The 22,662-nt window shown below is 39.4% G+C and overlaps 1 protein-coding gene across 1 annotated transcript in view; it reads left to right on the top strand.

The window, feature by feature from the left end:
- LOC130254066 (cytosolic phospholipase A2 epsilon-like) overlaps positions 1-22,169 on the top strand; it is a 30,116-nt gene extending 7,947 nt beyond the window's left edge. Inside the window, exons 2-21 of the mRNA XM_056493275.1 lie at positions 1,844-1,927; positions 3,784-3,856; positions 4,658-4,794; positions 5,587-5,718; positions 8,629-8,669; positions 9,098-9,140; positions 9,457-9,520; positions 10,530-10,696; positions 10,870-10,962; positions 11,314-11,351; positions 12,453-12,588; positions 13,982-14,118; positions 15,055-15,277; positions 15,891-16,005; positions 16,983-17,120; positions 17,561-17,668; positions 18,124-18,315; positions 18,835-19,001; positions 19,695-19,875; positions 20,982-22,169. Of these exons, the coding sequence (XP_056349250.1) occupies positions 1,844-1,927; positions 3,784-3,856; positions 4,658-4,794; positions 5,587-5,718; positions 8,629-8,669; positions 9,098-9,140; positions 9,457-9,520; positions 10,530-10,696; positions 10,870-10,962; positions 11,314-11,351; positions 12,453-12,588; positions 13,982-14,118; positions 15,055-15,277; positions 15,891-16,005; positions 16,983-17,120; positions 17,561-17,668; positions 18,124-18,315; positions 18,835-19,001; positions 19,695-19,875; positions 20,982-21,220 (2,508 nt within the window). The 3' untranslated portion in view covers positions 21,221-22,169. The remainder of the gene's footprint in view (positions 1-1,843; positions 1,928-3,783; positions 3,857-4,657; positions 4,795-5,586; positions 5,719-8,628; positions 8,670-9,097; positions 9,141-9,456; positions 9,521-10,529; positions 10,697-10,869; positions 10,963-11,313; positions 11,352-12,452; positions 12,589-13,981; positions 14,119-15,054; positions 15,278-15,890; positions 16,006-16,982; positions 17,121-17,560; positions 17,669-18,123; positions 18,316-18,834; positions 19,002-19,694; positions 19,876-20,981) is intronic.
- The last annotated feature ends 493 nt before the right edge of the window (positions 22,170-22,662 follow it).

Here is a 22,662-nt window from a genome sequence, read left to right as displayed (position 1 = left end):
TATTGCTTAATCTGATTTGTGAAATCCACAAAAAGGCCCAAATGTGGTCATTCTGGAAAGGTGCAAGTGGGGAGCATGGCATGTTATCCAAGTGGATGGCTAACTTTTGTCCCTCAGGAGAGAGGGGAATCCACTGTCATCAAACTGAGACACAAAAAAAGGGCTTCAGAGCCTAAGTAAGTTATGGGATGGCTTTTGGGTTCAGCCTTTTGTAACCCTGTGAGCTGGATCTTTTGTTTCAATTTAAAGTGTTACTGCAAAAATGTTATTATATAAACAAAGTGAAATAATTCTCTATTCTAATGCCTGCTCCATTATAAAACAAAACAACCCAACAAAAAATCTTTAGGTGGGAAGTCGTCTGACTTTTCTGGATAAGTGGTAGTACAGCCTAAAACAGAAACATTCATACATTGAATGCCTGAATCTATTGAAAGGCAAGATTAATTATAATAATAATTTGAAACTTTATCTGAGGTAGATCTCATCTAAGGTAGCTCTTTATAGGACAGTTTGAATACTCAAATACTTTTATTAGAAATGGTTGAAAAATCAGGTCAGAAGTCCTGCTGCTTTTAAAGAGGGTCTTTATTTGGACTTAGAAATTTGAGAATTCTAAAAAATAAAGAGTTTTAAAAAAAACTTATTTCAACTGCAATTTCTTACTGTTGAATAGCACCTATTTTTAGTTATTTTTGTAATGTTTAGTGCAATAGCTGGCTTCTGTGCTATTTTTGTATTTTCGTAATAGTATTAGGTCCTTTTGTTTTTATGTGTTGAGTGCTGTTACAGGAAAAATAATGGCAAATTATTATAAAATTAAAAAGAGATCAGACTTGACAATTTTAACAGGAATGTTTAAGGACTTTCAAAAAAATGATGTGTAGTTATTTTTGTTAAAGCTTATGAGATTCTAACATCATTTAGTTGAAAGCTGCACTTCAGCTAAAAAACATTTCAATAACAAAAGCTCCTGCTGGCTCTGCTGACCCCTTAATATTCCTCTATGCAACCAAATAAGAGAGAAAAAAGCTCCAAAAGTGTTTTCTTTAACTATTTGCCAGTATCTGTGAGATCCAGTTTCCACTTCATGACTGTAATTTGTAGTTAACTTGGTGAAAATCCTTGCTGTTGTGCACCTGACTGGAGAAGCTGATGGGGGCTGGAACTGCCCCAGGAGATCCCTCTGTGTGTAGTTATTCAGACCTTATGGTCTTGGATAATGACTTGACTCTGGGATTGGCCTGTGATAAAATGCTTGACCCATCTCCTTTTTTCCCTAAATCACTGTGGTGTTATAAAAAAAAAAAAAAAGAAAAGAAAAAAAGAAATGGCAAATCTTCATGTGGCACAGAACAAGTGCATCATTTGTGCTTTTGAAATCAGTGGAGGTGGAGCCATGAGTCAAACTATACAACTCTTCTTCCTGGCCACAGTTGGTTGGAAGATACTGTGGTCCAGGAGCACCTACCAGCTGGGAGACACAGACTGGAGCCTTATAGTGGTGCCTTTTATGAAACAAAGACACTGATGGGATCATCAGCCTATTCACCTTTGGTAAGAGAAAATCAGCGGTGGGGCAGAAGAATCTGTTTGTCTGTCTTGGTTGAGATTCATCAAAAGCAAATGCTTGGGGAATTTCGATCCTTTAATGCCAAGTGTGTCTACAGTAGGCAGATTTATTAGTAAAAGCAGCAGGTGGATGGTCTTGGTGAGATGGATATATCCCATCATGAAGAGGAGAAATGCTGGGGTTTCCTCCCATCGTGAATCTGAGTAGAAATTGAAAATTACTGACTGCTGGGTTTCATCACTGGCCCCTCTTTTGGCTCTTTGTTCCCAGGATCGGTTCATCCGAGCAAACCCACACAGGAAGATTGGAATCAGGAGGAGGAATCATGAAAGACCATACAGTGCTGAAAATGAGGTAATGTATAGAAAGCAGCTTCTGGGTTGCAAGGAGAGAGCTGCAGGGCATAAAGGATGGCTGTGTTAGCTGCAGTCTTGTCAGCCTTTCCAGTCATTCCCCAAGCTTAACTGTTTTTGTGAGAGGTGGCATTTATTAACAGCTAGTTAAGGGAATATTTGCTTCTTCTGTGAGTGTGCTGTCTAGAGTGCAAAGCATTCACTGTGACTTAGGGGTTGGGAAGATAATGAACTTGTGGTTTAAATGCTAGACAAGGAACTGGGAGAGCTGGATTTTAGTCTTGGTTTACTGTGGTATGATTATATGATGGTAGTCATACCTCATAACACTCAAAGCTTAGTCCTTAAATTGTTTTTACTTTACTTTATGGAGGCAGGTCAGCAAATAAAATGGTTTACTCCCATGTTTGACATTCTTCTGAACACTGATTTTTATGGAGATGAACTGGATTTGGAAAATACTGAATATGGTACACACTAGATACGTTACAAATTATTCTCTTTTATGGTTGGTTAAAAATATAATAGCATGAAAAATGAAAATAGTATGATATGTTTTTCTGCTCCTAGGTTTTTTCAATCTGTTCCCTAGCTGTATTCAGTGCAAAAATACGAAGCTAACTCTTTCTTAGATCTCGGAGAGCAGTAAATTCACTAACTGCTAGCACTATGGAATAATAACTGGGTTTGTGTCAGTATAGTTGCTTAGTATTTAAGTCACCTCATGAATAAGATTTCTCCAAACTCATGGATATGGATGGTACTAAAGCTGAGGATAAAAAAATCAGTCCTCTATATTTGGGATGAAATGTTGAGCTTTCAGCAATTTCAGCATGTACTTCTTTCATTCTCTATCTCCAGAAACACTGCTACCAAAAATTATGCTGAGGTTGATGGGCTTCTTTCAGACCTTCTGGTGACACTTTCTGAGAGAAAAGTGTTGAGTTGAGGATCTTTCCAGTTGGCTGTAAATAAGATTTGGCTTGGTGACTTACTGCTTTCTAGATGTTTAGTTTGCTTCTGTCAGAACAGGGTGTATCAAAATAAAAGGTACACAAGGAGGTCCTAAGCACAGTTTCTCAGTAATCATGATTCTTTGGAGATTTAAGTGCTGCTTTTAATTTAATTAATGGAGCTATTGCTTCTGTATGTAGTATTTTACTCTCGACATTCTTCAACACTGTAACCAAGTGTAGGGTTGTGTGTAGCTGTGATAGGGAGTGGAGGGAGAACAGGAAAAACAAAGAGTTGTGGTGACTTCAAACTATTCCCCTGTAGAACCCTACACTATGGGTTGTCAATATTGCTGTGTTTCAGGCCTTCTCCTTGGTAGATCAATCAGGTCAGCCTAGGTTTGTCCTGATTAAAGCAAGACATTCTGAATCACCTGTTTGTGCTTTTGTGCCTTTTTTTTTTGGTTGTATGTGCATTTACATACAATTATAGCTTTTGTTGCTTATTTGTGTTTAATTATGTAATCTATCACACCGCCAACTTTACTTTGTGTCCTCAGCTTTCTTTTTTCTTACATTGTTTCGAACTTTAGTGATTCCTGCTTTCTTCTGTTCTGGTTCTTTAAAAAAATCTCCCTGGTTTATATAAATGTATCTGTTCTGCTTGCTTTGTTAATGAGATTTCCTTTTGATTAATATAGACCCTAGCTATGAATGACAGGTTATTTTTACTCAGTGTCAAATCACAAGGAAATATTTCTTCTCAGAAAATTCTCAAATAGTTAAAATTAAATTCACTGCATTATAATGACAAAAAGGCCTTTGTGGTGTTATAGGATAAGCTATGTTATTTATATCTGAGTTAATTGCTAATAATTAAGGTATCTTTCTCATTGTTCTGCAGCCAGAAGTGCCTCAGTTGCGCTGGCTTTCTGTCAAAATCATAGGCATGAGAAATCTCCGCAAAGCAGATCTGTGTAAGTATCACTGATGGCATATTTATAGCTTAGCAACTAAAATACTGCCACCTGATTTTAATGCTCTTGTACATCTGTTGCTTGGATTACAGTACTATTTCAGGGGGCTTGATTGAAAAAGTTGTATTTATTTTTATTTAAATTCAAAATTATTTAGAAAACTCTTAAACCTGGAAAGAAAGTAGACTAGAAATTCTGTGTTGGAGAAGAAGTTGTCCTTTCCTTTATCAGCTGCTCTGTGGTATTTCCCTTTCTCCTAACTTTTCAGTGTCCCTTTTTCCAGGTTGCCCAGTTCCCTTTTGAAAGGAACATCTTTGTGAAAGATACAGGAAAAATCAGCAATTGCTTTGGATGTTTCTGTGTTTGTGTCTTCACTGTTCTGTTGGCGTGGATGACTTGTGTGCATTACAAATTGATGAAAATACCCCAAAATAAAATTTTTATTTAATTTTAAAAAAGGCCATTTCTAGAAGTTGCATATGAGTTCTTTTGAAAACTGGCAAATATTTGAAAATAGGATTTAAAAAATCACAGGAGACAGAGTACCTAGTTCAGTACTGTTGAAATAAAGTACTTTTGCTCTTGTTGTCATATAGAATTAATGGTTTAAAATTGACTTTGTTGGAAACTGATATAAATCTAAATAGAAAAGTTAAATAACTCTAAACCCAGAATATTTTCCTTTGGGCCTAATGAAATATCTAGGACTCCTCAGAGGTTAATCTTTTCTTTTCCTGGCTGGGCAAATCAAATAATGACCAAGTACTGCTGTACTAATTAAGCAACTTGTTGTTAACACAGGGAGCCAAACTGATTGCTATGTCAAGCTGTGGCTGCCAACAGCTTCGTGTCGGGAAGCCCAGACAAGAACTGTACACAACTGCAGAAACCCTGTCTGGAATGAAACTTTCCACTTCGTGCTTCAGAGTGAAGTAAAGGTGGGATCTGTGACAGTGAGCAGGTGCTTTCTGAAGGGGACATCTTCACCTGCTGTGGGCAGAATCTTTTTGAGGGGCTTGAGGCTGACACGGATCTTGAGCTCAGTTATCCTGACTGAAAGAAGTAGGTTAAGCTCAGAAGGAATATATGGAATAATGTTGAATGCTTCTTTGTGTCCCAGAATAGTTGTAAAAAACGGTTAAAGTGTTTATGGAATTAGCAGAAATAGGTGAGCAGTCAGAGTAAAAGGGATACAAAGTCCAAACTGGATCAGTTTCTCACAGTCTACTAGTGCTGCATCTTATCATGCTTCTAAGGGGGGATAACCTGAGCCCTGAGGAACTGCTAGGGGAATTGCTGTAATTCAAATCCTGTTAAGAGTTTAATAGTGTTCTTTAACTTCCATTTTAAAGGGCTAAGAATTCCCCCTTTATTATTACTTTCTGATGAAATGCCAAAATTTCTCAAGGTAGCAATTTTGAATCCACAAACCATCTGAGGAATAGAATGTCTAACCTCTACTCTGTCTGGTGCATGTTACCATCATATATGTCACTTATGTTTCCTCTTCTTTTGGAGCTCGTTTTGGCTACCAAATCTGATGATTTACCTCTTCTAGGGTTAGTCCCTGACCCTGCTATCTGAGCCACATGGGCTGTGAGCTGAGCTTTGTGCTGTCACAGGAGTCTGTCCACATGGACAGGAGGAATGATTGCTGGCTCTTGCTGGACCTTCCTTTTGGGCTCAGTAGTCCCAGAATGTCATTTACATCCTTCTCTGCCTCTCCTCAGAATGTCCTGGAGCTGACAGTCTGTGATGAGGATACTTTTACACCAGATGACCATCTTATGACTGTTCGCTTTGATGTGGCTAAAATCCAACATGGAGAAAAAGTTCACCTGAATTTTGAGTTGAATCCAGACGTGAGTGGTTAGAGAAAATAACACTCTTGATTAGAATTTTGTCTCAAGTTGATACCTCTATTGAGCATTAAATTGGTTCTCATACTCAAAGACTTTGTTGAAAAGGATGTTACTAAAAAAAGTTAAATTCTTGGGTTTTAGGAGAGGGGTCATGAACATCTGCTATTGTGACTGGAATAAGATGCAAAATACTTTTCATATTCCTAATTTTATCTTTTAATTTCAAAAATAAATCTTGAAAAATCAGCGAGCAAAAGAGTCCAAAATGAAGAAGCTGATGGTTAAGAGGTCTCATCACTGTTGTAGGAGATGGACAGACCAGGGGTGAGAATGAACCTGTCCCCCTTTTCAGGCAGTTGCCCTTACCCTTTGGCCAGTAGCTCACTAGGGCTATCTCCTCTCAGCTTCACCAGGGATTTTGGCCTGTTCTTTCAGATTATGTGCTTGCTAAATGAAGCATTTAATTCTTGTGATAATCTCTTAGGGCTTTTTTTCTCCTCTACTAAACAACTTCAAGAAAAAAAATCTCAGCAAGTTGGCTTATGCTCCTTTGTTACAGGGTTACAAATTTATTTTAGAGGGGCTGAGCCAGCACAGAAGGGGCAGACCTCAATGAATGACAATATAATCAGTATTTAATTCTTTCCTTTAAGTGAGTTTTATTTGCTGCATGTCTCAAAAATACTGTGTTTGCATGTAGTAAAGAGGAGATAAAGAGTATCTTTTGAAACACTGAGTAGAGGAAGTTGCTGAGGGGAGAGGTGGAGAAATCATGCTCATCTTCAAAGAGAGCAGAATATGTGCTCAGATTACTTTCTGCACAATGTGACACCTTCTCTGTTGGGAGGGTGTAGTGACAACTTCAGGGCTTTCTCATACTTCTGCCAAGGACCTCAGTTTATGGCTCCCAGGAACTGGTGTGTTGCCTTTATTTCTAAATCACTGTGTCAGCCAGGCTTTTTGGAAAACACTCTTGCCTGTTTTTTATATTTGTATTGCTTTGGAGAGTGTTTATTAACTACTCTTTTAGGAGACTAATCCTTACTGACGACTGCTTACTAAACCTGTTCCATCTGGCTACAGCCTTCCTCAAAAAAAGCCTCATGTGGCTGAGATGATTCAAGCCCTGAGTTTGCTGTGAGGCATGTGCAGAGCTGTCTTGGCCCATTAGCAAGGTGGAAGTGGTGGAGGTCAGGCCAGGTGAGCTGTCTCAGGAACATCCTGGTCAAGCTACCCCTCTTCAGTTTGTGATGATTCCAGCACCTGTGAGGCATCACAGGTTATGAGCTGTACATGGATTTTTAGAAGACTTTAGATTATTTTATTTTTTTGAAAGTGACTTAGTAATGTGACAGGCTGGGCAATCTTAATAATAGGCTGTAGTGGCACCTCTGCCCATAATAATTTCATTCATTTACCAAGATATCTCAGCAGGAAGGCTGAGGAGGTCAGATGGAAATGTCAGAGTAGCAGGGCTGTTTTGCTGTGCCTCTTGCTCTCTGTGACCCAACAAGAATTGCCACTGCTGTACTCTGGGCTTTTCACCCACAACTATGTGAGTGGGACTTCATAGAAACATAACTTGTGTGGGTGTAAAACAGCTTAGGAATGATGGGAACATAAAGCAAGCACAATTAGGCAGATGCTGTGAGCCTGGTGCTTCTGAACCTTGTTTCTGCTGTTCTTTGGACAAATTTGTAACAGACCATGAAAGTATGGACGGTACATTCTGGGCACAATTAGATATTTGATATGGTGTGTCTTGCATCTGTGCAAGGTGACTGCTTTCTAAAATCTGTGCCCCAGCCTTCTATTACAAACTTGCAACCACTGTAATTCACATGAAATAGAGACTTTGAGAGAAATAAGCAAGCACAGCTTCCTACTTCTGCATTACTTTCCACAGATGCAGCTATCAGAGAAGCCACCAGAGATGTCTCATTTACTGATGTGAACTAGTAAATACAAAATTGCTCTTCACTTTTGCTGTAAAGATGATTTTCCCATGGCAGCTGCATTGTCAGATTTGGCATGTTTTTCATAGTCAATTCACAGTGTTAAAGTATGATGTCCAGCTGGACAGAAGTGAAATTTGTCAGTAAATGTTAGCTGTTCCAAATATGAATTAAAAAGTGTTACCATCACTTGTTAGAAACAGATTCATATCACCCTTAACTAGTGTTTTCCTCCCTGTGAGTGATCCAGAAGATTTCTGTGATATACTTCTTTTTAGTGTGGTATTTCCTAGATTGGCTGCATCCCATAGAGCATCAAGTGGCTGAATTAATACAGTCATTTGGTCTCTTTTGTACTGTTGGTGTGCTACTCTCTTGCTGTTTCATTCTCATACTTTTCTCTTATCCTCTTGACTTGTCTGTCCTGAACTCTTTCCCTAATTCTTCTCCATAGCTTCAGTCTTCTCTCTTCCTCCCTTCACCCTGGCAGTTTTTATTTTCCAAGTTGATGCCTTCTCCCACCCTATTTTTAATGTTTAATGATTTTACTCTGCGAATTCTCTTGTTTTAACCAAGGTACACACCCTATTTATTCACTGTACTAGGTCCATTCATTCTGAAGTATGTTCTCCTACATCATTCACCTGCTATTCTTCCCTTCCCCAGCATTGATTGACCCCATGTCTTATCCTACTACCAAATTAATAATAAGATCCTTGCTCCCTGTTCTATGATATGCAATCTTTTCTTTCTCTTAATGGGACAGCTGTTTTGTAAACAGTAGAGCAGTGGAGAGGTGAAATCAAAGTGTGGGCACAGAAAACTGCATCCACTCATATTATGATGTAAAGGGTGTGGGAACAGAGGGAGAATTATAAATAAATTGTCAGAGTTGTATCAGAGGAAAATAATTGTTCATTCATGAATTAAAAAAAAAGTCCTGTCCTATTTTCAGAATCAGGAAGAATTAGAAGTGGAATTTCTGCTGGAAAACATGTAAGTAAAACCTAAATATTGTAGAGTTTGTCATCAGAAAACTGCATTTTAGAGAGAGTGATAATGTAGCATCGGGGAAGTGGCTCCATGTACCTGTGCTCAGAGACCCCATCTCAGCATCTTCCCCATTGTTGCTTTTCTCTCCTGAATTTGAGTGACAGTCTCACATACAATTTACAGCTGAGAATGGCTGTTTATTTTGTGATTCAGCCTAAGGACAGATGATGCTTATCAGGAGACATAAGAAAGGAGCATCCTTGGGGGGGTTTGGGATGTGATCTGACAGAGGCTTCAAGACAGAGGGGAAAGACAGAAATGCTGATGGTACTTGCCAGCTAGAAAAACTAAGCTCAGAGAATTGTTTGCTTTTGAACGTTTATTACTTAAATACCCACTTTTAAATAAACTTTTTTGGTTTTGCTTTTCAGACCAGGTGTATCTGAGAAGATCATTACTAATGGCGTACTAGTGGTAAATTTTTTTTTTTGTATGCCAGTCTTATGGTAGGGCAGAGCTGAAGGATGTGGTTGGAAGATAGAGAGAAAAATTTCTTGTGTTAATTGTTGGGGACTGAATGGTATTTAAATGTAATGACAGATCCCCAGTTATTTTGGCTTCCTTAACTGCAGTACTGCTTGCAAGATTTATACAAGATACTCAGTTTCTACAAACTCTTCACATCCACAGACCATCCTGGCCAAGCTTTGTGTTTCTACAGACCCTAGAACCTCAGTGAGAATCCTGAACTGTTTCTGTGACCAGAGGTTTTATTGATTCTCTCTTCCAGTCTCGTGAAATTTCCTGTTTGGAAGTACATGTGAATGAAACAAAAATGAAGAATTCTTACAAAAGTGAGTTTGCTGATTTAAATTGTTTATCAATACTTTTTGTTCTATGGGAAACACAGCTGAATCTAGATAAATATTTGGTCTGTTTTAGTGTCTGTCTGCATCAGGGCTTCTTGGGGATTGAAGTGTTTCCTGAATTACCTACTTGCTAAAAGTGAGAATCATCAGCATGACTGTATAGCTTAAGGAAAACTGGAGGTGATTGGGAGACTTGGAAACATCACTGCGGTGTGATGGAACTGAAATACCTTTGCCTCTGTTTTCTGGTGAAAACAGAAAGTAAAAGAAGGGAGAGAACTCTCAGGAGGGGAAAGACTTCAGTAAAAGCTCAGGAGATGTGAATGCTGTTAGAGGCATCCACAAGTGTAGCACACACCCTCTGTCACTTGGCAGGGCGTCACAAATGGTTTAGCTGACTTAAAGAATCACTGGCAGAGTATCAGCAAATGTAGGTTTAATATAAATTTGTACAAGTGTGACTAAGTTTGATGGCAAGGTTCACTCTATTACTACATGCATGAAACATGTAAAGAAAAATCAAATTAGAATCAATCTAGAATTATTGATGTGGAGACCGGGGATGCAAAAGGAAAAAGAGGGAAAAGAAAAGGGTGCCAGGAGTGAAGATCCTCACACTAAGTTGAGAGTTTCAGAGTGGGCCCTCTTGCCAAACTTAGCCTCAGACTTGATCATTTGTATTAAAGGATTCAGCAGCACTTAATCATCCTGTAACTTAGCATTTACAAAGCAGTTCAATGGGATTTACAACAAGCAACTTAATTATGAATTTAGGATGGTAACATTTGTATTATACTTGCTGTGGGGGATTCAAATAAATTCACACATTGCTTTACCACAAAGAATTATGTACATAGGTGCCTGCTTAAAATTCCCCTTAACCTTAGTTAAGCCTGCAGCAGGAAGGCTGAAATGTTCCTTGGGGCACTTTTATTTGCCAGTTTCAGGACTAGGAGCAGTAAATGTCTCCCTGTGGTTTGCTTCTTGCTCTTAGGGAGAGATTTCACCTTCACAATGAAAGGATCCTATGAAGAAACCCAGGATATTTCCATAGGTCCTCACTCCAGACCAGGAAGCAGTGAAACCACCAGGTTCCACTACATCAAGCACAGCCAACCCAGACTGCTCATGACTCTGCCAAAGGAGCACTTTTTCTGTTGTGTACGTTTTGCTTATGAGTGGTGATAACCTAAGGTGATAACCTAACTTAAATTTAGGCATAATCTAAATTTTGAGAGAAGAACCATGAGTTAACCCTTATCTGGTATTTCTGTGTCTAGGATTTATAAATAATATTCTCCTTATAAAGTTTTTTTTCCCCCTCTTTAAATCAGCCTGGCTCAGGAAGGAGGGAAATGGATGTAAGTAGTCCCCTGGCTGTGCCTCTCCATTCTCTGGACTTGGAAAAGAAAGTGACAGTTATGAGAGTGAGTATCCTTTGGCAGTATTTGGAGTCCTTTCAACAAGGTAAACCGTGTATATGTGATATCTGATCACATAATAATTTTGCTACTAAAAATGCATTGAGTTATTTGTTGCTTAGATCTGCATACACTTAGAAATATAACTGGTTTAGGAGAAAATAGGATATTCAGAATTTCTGGCTGCTTTAAGAGTAGTTTAAAAGCAGGATGAGGATTGTGTGCTGCAAGCCTGAGAAGAGACCAACAATTTGTCATTAGGCTATATATGTGAATAATTGCTAATACTGTAAAATCTGCTTTTACAAAATTTCAATTATATTTAAAATTTATGGTGCTTTCATTCTTGATTTTCAGGGGGACTCTTATGAGGTGTCTGTGAATGAGGAAAATAGGTAAATATTTTATTGCTTTTGAATGATTACTTAGGCTATCTCTTCTCCTTTCATAGTATCATTGTTGGATGAAAGGAAGCCACATCCTAAAGTAGCTAATTTCAAAACAGGGAATAAAGATGACTGAAATATGGGGAATGGTTGATAAAATGCTTTAAAGCTTTTAAATTGGTTGGCAAGAATTTAGAAAAGGATAGGTGGTAGTTAGTTATGGGCTATAAACCATCACAATGTTTTTCCTAAGGTTGATGCTTTGTAATTTTGATACATAAACATCCCTCTGTCATGTAACCTTTATCTGCAATACGTGCATACTTGTGTGTACCAGATTTCTAGCATGTCTAACATCTTTATGCATCTACAGGTCATTTTCAATGAAACACATGGACAGTAGTTTATTGATTGACTGGCTTGTTGAGATTATCTAAAGGGCAACATTACCCCCTGTTGATGAGTTAGCTCCATTGCAAGCCTTAGTTGCAGGTGAATGATAAGTCAGAGGGGTTTATTGAATAGTATTCAGAGAAGAGACTGAGAAGTTTTGTGGGTTTTTTTTCCTGAAAAAACCTCTGAAACTGGAACCCTGTGAAAATATAAATTATAGAATGAATAATGTACGTGATATTTATGTTAATGAACAGAAGGGATAAATTTAAGAGACATCTTCTGACTCAAATAGTTAGAGCACAAATTCTTTGTAGAGATAAACCTAACTCAGTATTAGGGTTCTTTTAACTGAAGTGTGTTAAGTTTAAATAACTACTTAGGGCTACCTTTGTGCTTCAGGAAACACATGCATAGCAAGAGAACGTGAAGAGGTATCCAAATACCAAAGTTCAATATGAAACAACTTGATTTTATTTATTTAACCTCCTTATGATTGTGTGAAATTGTTCAGGACACAAATCTGATCTAAAGTCTCCACAGGAAAGCACAAATATAGGATATAGGATATCCATATACTTGCTTTCATTTGTGTAGGGGGACTTTCATATACATGGAAGTATAATTTCTCTAAGCTGGTTTATTGTTACTGGTTTTGCTGAATGTCTCCAGCTGAAGTGGCTACAGGCAGTGCCTTGTGCTGTCCCTGTGTTCTAGTTGCAAGAATTTGGATTTGCGGTTGGGGTTTGATCTGTGCACAGAGGAGCAGGATTTCATCTGTAAAAGGAAGAAGGTGGTTGCTGCTGCTCTGAAAAATCTTCTTCATCTAGATGAAGACCTGCAGGAGGATGAGGTATGTGGGACAGCATCTTGGGAACTTGAAGTGATATGACCCACTTGGAGAGAAGTGGATGTGATGTACTTGCATGACTACCCATATAGCTCTTCCACACATTCCAGACTAAATAGTACAGGCCAGATTGTCACTTGCACCTGAGACCATATCCAAGCTTTTGGCACAGAGGATGAAAGAGGAGCTGTCAGGAGGCCAGTTATAGCTCCTTTATTCTCTGCCAACCTCTGTCCTCACTCAGGGCCACCCAAAGGCTGTATTTGCTGGTGTGTATGACCAAGCCTGGTGAAATTTGGTTGCTTAGACTGAGACCATTTCTCCTCTTTGGCACTTTTCTCTGCTGCCATAAGGTTCTTCACAGGGGAGGCTGCAACTCTCCCATAACACACTGGTGCAGTAACATCTGGGTTGTGTGTTTTTTGGTGTTACCTCTTGCTTGCTCCTCTCCTGGGGATCCCTGAACTCAGAGGTAGCTGCTCTGTTACTGGAGGACAATAACCTGTTATAGGGCTGTGGAGCTTGGAGCAAGAGTCTGCGGGGTATTTCCTCTATGGGCTATTTCCTCCACTGCTCTGTTCAGCTCCCAGCACACCCAGACCTTTATCATGTGTGCAGGACAGCATTTTCCAACCAAGTTAAAGTGCTCAGGAGCTTAAGTAACAGGTAGAGTAGGATTTGTTATTATTAAATGAGAATAAAAGGGGTTTTGAGCCAAATTAATAAAAAAAAAATCAAAACAACAAAACCACAAGTAGATGGTAAAATACAGTGAAGACAAAATTAAAGGTAATGGCATCATATGTTCCAAAACCTGAATATCTGTTGTATCAGTTTTTGCTATACAGAAAAGGGAGGATGAATAACAGGATTGATGCATCCCTGAAGAAAGTAAAACCAAATGACATATGGCACTGATATCAGGGAAGGCAGAGGTAATCTGGGCTGGAAAGAGGGTGTTAAAATAAATCTATAAAGCTGGGCATTATCTACCAGGAGAATAGCAAATGTTTCATATAAATGTAGAGGAGAAGAAAATTATGCCAGAAGGTTTTGTGCTGCTCTTAGTTGTACTCAGAGCTCTTTTTTTGAGGGAAAGAGTTGAGGAAAAATTAAATACATTGAGAAAATCTGAAAACATATTTTCCCATAGAAGAACTGTACTTATGGTTTCTGACTTTCTAAAGCATCACTGATCAGGAGAACTCTTTCAGCATACACTGAATTACACCAAAGTTTCCACAACTCAAACACACACCTAGGCACTGCCCTGAAGAAGGTGAATTAATCAAAACCTACCTGAAGCAGTTGTTGCTGTTAGTTTTTTGTGCATGGCCATCATTCCTGTACTTCATCTGGTGATGTGACTCTGTGCCTTTCTTTGTGTGCTGGGCAGGTGCCAGTGGTGGCAGTGGTGACTGCAGCAGGGGGAGTGAGGTCCATGACAGCATTGTTTGGCAGTCTTCTGGCTCTCCAGCAGCTGGGGGTCTTGGACTGTGTGTCATACATCAGTGGTTTATCTGCCACAACGTGGTAAGGAGAGCTGGGCTTGTACTTGCTGTTTGTGTTAGCAAAGGGATAACCTGGTGAACAATTTTGCCTTACAGATGAATTTACTCAGCTTGAGGCTGGCACTTGGCTTCCTTCTGGCACTTGTTTCATGGGATACCTCAGTGCTGTCCTCTTAAAAGAAACAAATCTAGTGAGAATTACAGTATTTCTGTAACTCAGTGTCTAAAAAGAAAAGAGCACAAACTGGGAGGGTTTGTAACTTATCTTGTTGCATGCAGCACTTCAAAAATCCTTTTGTAATATATGTCTGGCCCAACTCTTACACATCTCCAGAAACCAGGCTTTAAAAAAGCAGCCCTGAGAAACACAGTGTCATTCATGCACTCAGTAGTGACTGCCTTGCACAAACTAGGAGAGGTAGAGAGATTTAAAACATTTTGCCTCTGAAGGGCTGCTCTAAAAGTATGTGAGACAGAATTGGAACAGAGAGGGGATGACTGGATTCTGCTTGAGCTCTGGGGACTGGCAGCTCAGGCTTGCCCTTATGTGTTCCAGCAGTCTGAAGTGACCCCCCTGTTGCACACCCAAGGAGGGGCTCTCATGCTTGCCAGGGCAATAGTCACTGCTAAACTGCAGCTTCACATTTCACACAGGCTCTGACCCACCTAGGGAACTGGCCTCAGAAGCTGTGGCAAAATCTTGATTTAGCAGTGTTGCTTTATTACTCTTTTGATTCTGAAAAACAAACGAGCTAGGATGATTTTGAATGCATTTGTACAGCAAAAAAAGAGAAATCATTATACAGTGTAAATTATACCCCAGCTTTGAAATGCTCTTCCCAGTAAAAGTTGGAGGGCAAAAGCCTTGTGTAGCCTGAAACAAAACACTTGTGTGTGATTAGCCAAATGAATTGTCATGTACCCTTGTGATGAACCACAGTACCTTTCTTTTTTCCAGGACCATGTCAAAGTTATATGAAGATGCAAATTGGTCACAAAAAGATCTCAGTGAGCCAATTGATGGTATCAGGAAACACGTGATCGAGAGCAAGCTGCACTGTTTCTCTTTGGATCATATGAAATACTATGAAAATAAGCTTTGTGAGAGAAAGCAAGAGGGGCACAAGGTGTCCTTTACAGATTTATGGGGACTTTTCATTGATTGTATGCTACATCATCAGGTATTTTATATTCTTTCTCTCCCTCTCCTATTTCAGAGGATTTCTAACTTAGCATGTCTAAGGTTGTGGATTCAGTTAAAGGCTCTCAAAACACCTGAAGGACTTCTCTTTGACTTGTTAGAATAAAAGTAACAAAGTAATCCTAAAATGTGAGCATCTACAGGAGATGTCTGAGCATGTAAAAATTCCAGATGTTAAGGAAACTGATTTTCCATCTTTAATTTTGGATCAGGTGATCATTCTAGTAACACACAGAGGAGAGAAGGCTCTGACAGATAAGTTCAGGCATAGCAATGTATACCCATAAGCTGTATTGAAGGAAATGGGTCCAGGTTGAGTAATTATCTTTGTTTCTTAAAGCAAATCAGATCCTAGTGACTGTACAGACACATTTCTTGCATTTTTGCCCTGTCCCCCTTACCAAAACCCCCATTAGCACAATGCCTTGGTGAAAGCTCGTGGCAGATAAGACATGAACACACTTGTGTGGCCAAACAGAACAAAACCTGCTGAGGTTTAGCAGATACTTCATTGACAGTTCATGTTTAGATATTGTTGTAAGTCCATGCATCATGGTCACCTTTTTACAGTGACTTTTGCTCTTTGTAAACAGGAAAGTGCTCACAAACTCTCGGATCAGCAGCTAGCAGTAAATCAGGGGCAGAATCCACTCCCCATATACCTGTCCCTCAATGTCAAGGATGACTTCAGCACTTTGGATTTTAAAGGTATAGATTATCATACACCCTCCTATAACTCTGAAGAGTCTCCTTTTAAGGTTGTTTGAATGCCAAAACTTTTTACTGTAAGGCCAAGCCAATAAATCTTTAAAATATTTTTTTTCTCCTGTTTTCATATCTGGTTTCTGGCTTGGATGAAAACATGCATCCTAATACTATGGAAGGGAGATGTCTGTGCTGTAGACACTGCTTGGTGGGGAGATGGAGATGCTTTTTGCTGTTGGCCTTGAGAGCCACTACTGCTGCTCTTTTCTTTCTTGTCCCCACCTACCCCCACAGCCCCTTTCAGCTGCTGGATCTTCTGCTGAGGCAGCATGAGTCCAAGAGAGCTGTGAAGAGTGGGGAGGAGGGCATGGAAGGGAGGAGAAAGGGGAAGGTGGAGAGGGCTCAGAGCAGGAGTTGGCTCCCAGCAGCTAGAGAAGGATCTGAGGAGGGGCAGTACTCTGTGCCCTGAGCAGTGATCCTGATCCCTATTCCCATGGTGTTTCCAGCACAAACGAAGCAGGAGGTCCTGAAACTGAACATGGTTATCTGCTCCTAGGCACAGCTGCAGTCCCAGTGCACCCAGCCAGGGTTTCTGTGTGGGGAGGGGGGTTTGGTCAGAGATTTTTGTCCTCAAGGCACTGATTACAAGAGTCTGAGGAATGAATGGTAGTTGGTGTCATTGCTGACTCAGAGGAACTCAAAATGCCACCTTGTGTGCAGGGTCTTTGCAATCAGTGGACTTTCAGCCCAGGTCTTGCTTTTTAGTGCAGTAAAGGACCTGAATCCCAAGATGAATGGATTTTGGCAGACAAGATGACTTTAGGTTCTTGCATTCATGTATGCTGAATTGTTCCAAAACATGGTGGTTTGGACTGTCACCACCATGGTGAAGCTATATTGCTTCTTCCAGCTTCTGATTATCTGAGTTTTACATGTGTTCATGTGGCTGCAATAAACCCAGTTTGATGCCTTATTTGCAGAGTGGGTGGAGTTCACACCTTATGAAGTGGGTCTCCTGAAGTATGGAGCCTTTGTTCGTTCAGAGGATTTTGGTAGCGAGTTCTTCATGGGTCGCCGGATGAAGAAGATCCCAGAATCCCACATCTGCTTCTTGGAAGGTAATTTACTGTCTCAAGAAAACATCACCTTAAGAGCTGGCTACATAGAGGTGGTCTGCAAGTTGCAATATTAGCACACTAGAGAATGTATCTGATGCAATTTCAATCTCAAATAAACCAGCCAAAAGTGACAAAAGAGGAAACTAATTTTTGAGACAAATGTGACTAATTTGCTGAATGACCTAAACAGAGCACATGCATGCACACACATCATCTGAAGTGTTTAAACTCACAGCCTGACTTCTATTGACAGCCAGGTTTTGAAAATGGCCTGGTCATAATCCAGGCATTGTGTGGAATGGTTTGGCATTTGATGTTTATAGGAAAATTCATAATATTTCATAACTAAACCAGAAACTGGATCCAAGTATGTTGCTATAGCTGTGCTCTAAATATTCAAAGTAATACTAAATATGGCACTTTTTTTTCTTATTTTTAAGGCACATGGAGCAATATATTTTCCCAGAGTTTTATGGATGCTGTCTACCTCTCGGGTCATTCAGAACACTTCTGGCACAGATGGACTCGAGACACTGAGCATGACATTGGTTAGTCCTGTAGATCACTCTTCTTTTGCATCTGTGTTTTCTTCACACCTCTCTGAAATGTGAAACCTGACATTTGGTAAAGGGTTTGTTTTTGTGTCCTATTTCTGGCTTAGGGAACACCAAGCCCTTGAGAATGAAGGAAAAGCAGGAGACCAACAGCTGTGCTGTAAAACAGGAAAAAAAATCATGCTGCTCATTGTGCTGCTCACTGTGCAACATCCCTGGGGAGTTTTGTTAGTCATGAGAGGGTTACCAGAGCCCTTTGGGGAGGGAGAGGCCATACAGGGAAGAGCAAGGTGATGGTGTGACACTGAAACCCACTGCCCAGAGCACTCTGCATGTGCACTCGGTCACAGATGGGGCTGGCAGTCATGGTGGTTTGGTTGTTATTATTATTTGAAATGAAAGACCCTGACCAAATGCAGAGACATACCCTCTTCTTGTTCTTCCTCCAGAGGACCATCCTGCTCTGCCCAAGAAGCCTCATGAGCAGACAACCTGCTTATCCATTCCCAAGGGTTGCCTTTCCAAAACTCTTCGAGAAATGATGACTGGGCGGCCAGTGGTTTCAACTTACCATAATTTCCTCAAGGGCTTGCAGCTACATAACAAATACTTGGAGAATGAGAGCTTTTGCATGTGGAAAGGTAATTGGAAATTGTTTTAGTTATATCTTTGAAGGAGACTTGAGTGCTGATACTTACTGAGGACAAATATTTGTTGAGTTTTATCAAAAAGGCAAATTTTGATTAATATTATTTGATTAACATGTTTGTGGAATGGGTTTTGATAAGCCCTAGATTATTTACTCCTCGTCTCATTTTTGTCTTGAAGAAAGGACAGCAGGTTTGCTTGTGTTCTCAAAAGCCATCAAAGAGTGATTTGAAGCTTCCATGGAAGTTAAATAGCCACACATTTACACCTGTTGAAAAAGAAGAGTAATCTATCACTTTGGATGAAGTTGAGCCCCAAAACTGCTCCCTCTTACTGATCTCAGAGTTGAGCTCTAGACACTAAAATTGTGCCAAAGACAAATACTTAACTGTGGGCTTTGTGTCAAAGATGAATATACATCAACTGTCTTTTCTTCCTCTTCTTTTATGCTGATTTGGGAAAAAGGGGACTTGACTCTGCAGTAATTAATAATATAAATTTTTGCCTTTCAGACACAGTGCTGGATTCTTCTCCCAACCAGCTGAATGAAATGAGTGACTACCTGAAGCTGATAGATACAGCTTTCTTCATCAACACCAGCTGCCCACCCATTCTGAGGCCAGAGAGAAAAGTGGATGTCATTCTCCATTTAAATTACAGTGGAGGATCACAGACTCTGGTGATGTTTTGAAGCAGCCATTCTTTATCTGTATGACCCCAGCAGCTGAATTACCCTCACAGCTTTCTCTCTCTCTCTTTTTTTTTTTTTTCCCCTCCAGAAAATGGTCTGGTTTTATTGATTTAAATGATCACATCAATGGTACTATTCACAGCTGTGATCATAATGTTACTGCCTTTATCAGGGCTGTTTTCAGTGTCTTTCTGGGACAGGCATATGAACACAGACATACAGAAGATGTCCTATTCTATGTATCTGTTACCCTGGTAACAAGTTCCTCAATAGCTTATATGACTGAAATTAATGTAGTTTATTTGTAAGAGGACACGAAGACATAGAGAGTTAGATGCACTGAATGCAAATATTTAAAAATCTGAGAAGCCACATGTAATCAAAGTTTCCTTTTCCATATCCTCTACTGTGCTCATAAATCACAAAAATCACCTGAATGGCATATCAAATTCAGTAAATAGAACACCGTTTAAAAAATATAAAGTGTTAGCAAATCAACCAAATTTCTGTTACCCAGCATATATTAAAATTAAGATTATATGTTTGTTGCAGGGCATAGTTAGCATTATTCATAAATATAAGAACCAATCTCAGATTGTCTACTGCAGCAAAATATTATGGGGTTTGGTGGTCTTACTTCAAGCTGTCTTTGTGTTGCATCTCTCCTCTCTGTTGAGTCAGCCACTGGACCTATTCTCAGAGTATTGTTTGGAGCATGGGATCCCATTCCCCAGCACAGAGCTGAGCCAGGAAGACAGGGAGCACCTGAAGGAGTGCTATGTGTTTGAGGACAGCTTGGAGGCACCAATCTTGGCCTATTTTCCACTGGTGTGTGATACCTTCCAAAAATACAAGGCACCGAGTAAGTTGACAGCAGTGATCATCTTTTGAGATTTTATCATCCGTTTGATCCTTTGAAGTTGTTCCTCTTCCAAAACAAGACACTGCCAAGCTTCTGAGTTGGCTAAGTTACTGTGTTCTCAGTCCAGGTGTGATGCACATAGTATTGCCAGCTAATCAGGGATTGGAATGAAGAGGTTTAAAAATAAAAGCATGAGTAGATGTACCTTGAGGGAAACCCCCTCTGGCACTTGAAACAGGTCATGTAGCTTTGATAATAAAGAAGAGGACACAACTTTTAAGTTATATCCCCCGGTAGCTTACCCTGTCTCCTAACAGTCTCCTGAAGAGATACAGTATTTTCTTGGTTAACAAAGCTAGAATTCTCCAATCACTTTTTTTATATTAAAAAAATGAGAATAGAAAGTGCTGAAAATATGTAATGAAGGAAAAGCTTTGCTTGGATACCTATAATTTTTAAAAGTTGCCAGATTGCTTCCTTTTGTTCAGCAATAGAAGAAATATTTTCACTAGAAAACCTACTTGGCAAATTCAGTTTCAATTTACAAATACTTTTACATGCATCAACTCCAATTTTTTTATTCCTAATTTTCTATGATTTAGGACATTTTCCTCAGAAAATGAACAAAAATCCATGTACCAGCTTATTGAAAAAGACCTCATGCTATTCATTATTTTATTTGTTCTGCTGCATGTGCTTAAAACCTCAGCTGCCTGAGAGGGAGGATTCCCAATTCAGGAGCCCTTTGGTGTAATTTTCTACCAACTAGTAGATAAAGAGCTGGCATCCTAGAACTCAGCTGAAAAGCTAAATATACAAAATTCCAAATCTTAAAAAAATTAAATATTGTGATGCAAAACCTTAATTTAGAGAGGAAAGAATTTTGCATGGGAAAATTTGCCTGCTGGCCAATTCTGGACTGTAGTCAAGCAGCGAACTGTTGAATTTTATTAGTGCAGCTGTCAGAGTTACCATACAGCAATTAAATCTTGAACTATTTTCAGGAGATACTTCATCTTCTTGTGTCTGTTAGTTTGTATTTTACATTGCCTGGTAGCAGTTTCCCACCTCAGAAACTTTGCTGTGCTGCTTTGTTCTGATTTCAGATGTGGAGCGCAGTCCCGCAGAGATGGAGCAGGGAAGAGTCAACGTGTCCAGCTGTGCTGCTCCCTATGGCACTGGCCTGCTTACCTACACTGAGGAGAATTTCAACAAGCTGCTTAACCTGTGCAGCTACAACATCCTGAATAATAAACACTTAATTCTCCAGGCTTTGCGAACTGCGGTGGAGCGAAAGAAGCAACTTAAAAACTCTTCATCGCCTAATTCAAGTAAACACACTTAAAGTGCATTTTGAAAAAATTCCCCACAAGGAGATACACCAATGTTCTAGCACTGAACTAATAAATATTCACCTGCTGCAAACTCACAGAAGTTTGTGATGGCAACAGAATTTGTGATACCAGCTCCTTTCACTTCTGCTACAGTGAGATAATCAGTGTGTAGCTACTGCTACAGTTTTATTCCCACTGCCATGCAAATAACAGACTGGGCAGTGTTCATGAGATTCACATATTTATCTTAAAAAAGTGGTTTCTTAAGAAAGTATATTTAACTGGTCATTCTTAGATCTTATTTTCTTATTGTATGCAAAAATATACATGCAGAGAAATACCTACTGTTCAGATACTATGTAGCCATGCATAATCTTATTAAAAACAAGCATTTTGTAGTTGAAGTCATTGATGTATGGGGGTGTTATTAAATTCTGTGGACTCAGCTCAGCTAGTGAGTTGTTCTGGGAAAAAGTTGCTCTTGCTTTTAATACTGAGAAATCAAATATTGAGCTTTGTTAATAATCTTTGAGGAAAGATGAAAGAAAAGCTGTAACTTTAACTGTGGAAGATGAAAAATGGAAGGAAACTCTGCTTTCAAGAGTGCAGACAACTGGAACAATAACTCAGGAGATAACACTGTGTTGTTACCTCTAAGACTGTCCTTTTGTGTGCATCAGTTCATTTAACAGGAGATAACACCAGCAGCGTCTCTCAAGATTTGCTGCAATACGAACCAAACCAGTAGGTTCTCCTTCATAAGAGAAATCTGTTAGCAGAAACCTTTGCATCTCCTTTACATGGATCTAAGGTGGTCAAGTCCAACAACTTTCCTTTTCCTCAGTTACTGATAGATCTTTCTGTTTCACTAGCCCTCTTAGGCAGAAAGCCAGTTTTTCACCTTCTTTCCTTGCCCTTAGTTAGGATAATTTGATATTATGTGTCACCAGTAAGACTGCAATAGTTTTCTGTGAGTAAAGAAGAAAAGGAAAATGTCATTTTGATAGCTCAGTTATGCTAATGAGTATATTTTTAAACAATAACGAAATGAGGGTTTAAAAATGTGATTATTTTCTTTTGCAAAATATCTCAAGTATTGAAACAATGTTCAAGTTTCATTACTAGAGCTCCAGGAAGAATGAATATAAGCAGTTCAGTGTGTGCCTGGTGTATTCCACCCACTGGTTTTTGGTGGTTGCAACACTTGGTGCTGGGCTTTCAGCTTTACTCACCCAAGGTGTGGTGATGATGTGTGCTTTTGGCAGCTCATCTGGAAAATTAGGATGGCTTAGAATGAGCTGAGGAAAGATAGTCTGTTTTCAGAAATCTGGGTCTATTTAGCAAGCCACTGAAAAATCTCAAGTTGCCTAAATGGTCTAGTTTAACGGCTCAGTGTTTTGACTTAAGTCAGAGAGATGCTGGTGTTTATGTTGGGATCTGGCTCCAAACATCT

The sequence above is a fragment of the Oenanthe melanoleuca genome, chromosome 5 (assembly GCF_029582105.1).
Source record: "Oenanthe melanoleuca isolate GR-GAL-2019-014 chromosome 5, OMel1.0, whole genome shotgun sequence".
In the NCBI taxonomy this organism is placed as follows: Eukaryota; Metazoa; Chordata; class Aves; order Passeriformes; family Muscicapidae; genus Oenanthe; species Oenanthe melanoleuca.
The sequence above is the reverse complement of the archived record's forward strand: the minus strand, read 5'-3'. Positions and strand labels throughout refer to the sequence as shown.